We start from the raw sequence: 1934 nt of genomic DNA, 5'->3' as shown, positions 1-1934 counted from the left end.
ATAACAAATGATAGTAACAGTTTTAATGAAGCTATTGAGTGACTTTTCATCATGGACGTGATGTGGACGAACCCGTCTAACTGTTCGTCAAACTGCAGTTGGGATGCTAACGCTAATGTTTATACTTCGTTACCCCCCATCACTATTTTCCCCGTCCCGGTCCTCATCGGTGTAACGGTCACCTGTGTGCTCTTCTTCCTCGCGGGAGTGGCGGGAAATTTGACCACCATCATGGTGGTGTTCAAGTACAAAGAGATGCGCACCACAACCAACCTGTACCTGTCCAGCATGGCATTCTCAGACCTGCTGATCTTCCTGTGCCTGCCGTTGGACCTGTACCGGATGTGGCGGTACCGGCCGTGGACGTTGGGAAATGCACTGTGCAAACTTTTCCAGTTTGTGAGTGAGTGCTGCACCTACTCCACCATCTTGAACATGACGGCACTGAGTGCAGAGCGATACTTCGCCATCTGCTTCCCGCTCAGGGCCAAAGTCACAGTGACCAAGCGACGCGTGCGTGGGCTCATCCTCGCGCTCTGGACCGTGGCCCTGTGCAGCGCCGGACCCGTGTTCGTGCTGGTGGGCGTCGAGCACGAGAACGGCACCGACTGGCGCGAGACGAGCGAGTGCAAGGCCACGGAGTACGGTGAACGCACGGGCCTGCTGAGCGCCATGGTGTGGGTCTCGAGCGGGTTCTTCCTGCTGCCCGTCTTCTGTCTGACCGTGCTGTACGGACTGATCGGCCGGAAACTCTGGAGGAGGAAGAGGAGGAGGAGGGACAGGATGAAGAGCAGGGACAGCAGCAACAGGCAGACCATCAAGATGCTTGGTGAGTGTGTGGCACGTTGTGGATGTTATGTTTATTTGTGTAAGAATGTGTGTAAATGTGATGCACGTATAAAAGTGTCCGTGAGGTGTAAAATGCGTAATGACAAAGCAGCAAGCAATCATTCATTTTCTACATACATACTCTGTGCAAATTAGGTACAGCGTAAAAAACTGACAAATCCAAACAATCGTCTCGATTGATTCCTCGGACAAATCTAATGGCTGGAGTGGTCCGACATTTTTTCAGTTCCCCGCCCACGATATTAGTTCCGCTATTTACTGTTTACATAAACGTAAGAAAAACGTATAACCTCATTATGGTTTCATCCATAATGCAGAGATTTTTGGTGCCTCTGGCGAGTGTATGTAGCTTGTACAGTTAGCTCGCTTTGCTAATCTGAGCTGAGAACCAAGCTAGTATGACTTGAAGGATACGGATACTCAAGCAGCTACATCCAGGATGAAACACACACTAGAATCTGTAAAGTGGTGGTTCTGTGAGACCGGTGCTCTTTTCACAGAGGAGATAACAAAATGTCCAGGGCAAGAGATGAGCTACAGTCAGTACTTAACATCAAAAGAAAATACATACCAAAAGAAAAAGTGAGCAGAGTTTCTCACTCTCAAAAAATCACCTGATAAAATTAAATCCTGAAAGTTCTGACACATAGTCAGGTGTACATCGCAGGTGTAATGCTGACTGACTGTAAGATGAATGTGTTTGAGCTGTTTCTCCTTCTCCTCCACTTAGCCGTGATGGTGTTTGCCTTCGTGCTCTGCTGGCTCCCTTTCCACGTGGGTCGTTATCTGTTCTCGGCATCTCCCGAGGCATTCGCATCTCCGTTATGGTCTCTGATCTCTCAGTACTGCAGCCTCATCTCCTTCGTCCTCTTCTACCTCAGCGCCGCCATTAACCCCATCCTCTACAATGCCATGTCAAAGAAGTACAGGAACGCCACGCTGCGTCTCTTCAGCCACAGCTCACCGAGCTTCACCGAGTCCAGCATCAGCTGCTGACACCAAACACACTGCTAGCGTAAGCCTGTGATGTATATACATATATATATATATATATATATATATATATATATATATATCTCTCGATG

General features: G+C 48.6%; 1 protein-coding gene across 1 annotated transcript in view; it reads left to right on the top strand.

Moving 5' to 3' along the window:
* The window catches only part of ghsra (growth hormone secretagogue receptor a), a 1875-nt gene extending 471 nt beyond the window's left edge, over window positions 1-1404 (top strand). Inside the window, 1 exon segment of the mRNA NM_001200321.1 lies at window positions 1-1404. This exon segment is cut by the window's left edge and continues 471 nt beyond it. Within this exon segment, the coding sequence (NP_001187250.2) occupies window positions 52-984 (933 nt within the window). The 5' untranslated portion in view covers window positions 1-51 and the 3' untranslated portion in view covers window positions 985-1404.
* The last annotated feature ends 530 nt before the right edge of the window (window positions 1405-1934 follow it).

The sequence above is a fragment of the Ictalurus punctatus genome, chromosome 17, assembly GCF_001660625.3.
Source record: "Ictalurus punctatus breed USDA103 chromosome 17, Coco_2.0, whole genome shotgun sequence".
Classification (NCBI taxonomy): domain Eukaryota; kingdom Metazoa; phylum Chordata; class Actinopteri; order Siluriformes; family Ictaluridae; genus Ictalurus; species Ictalurus punctatus.
This window is presented reverse-complemented; position numbering and strand designations above follow the sequence as displayed.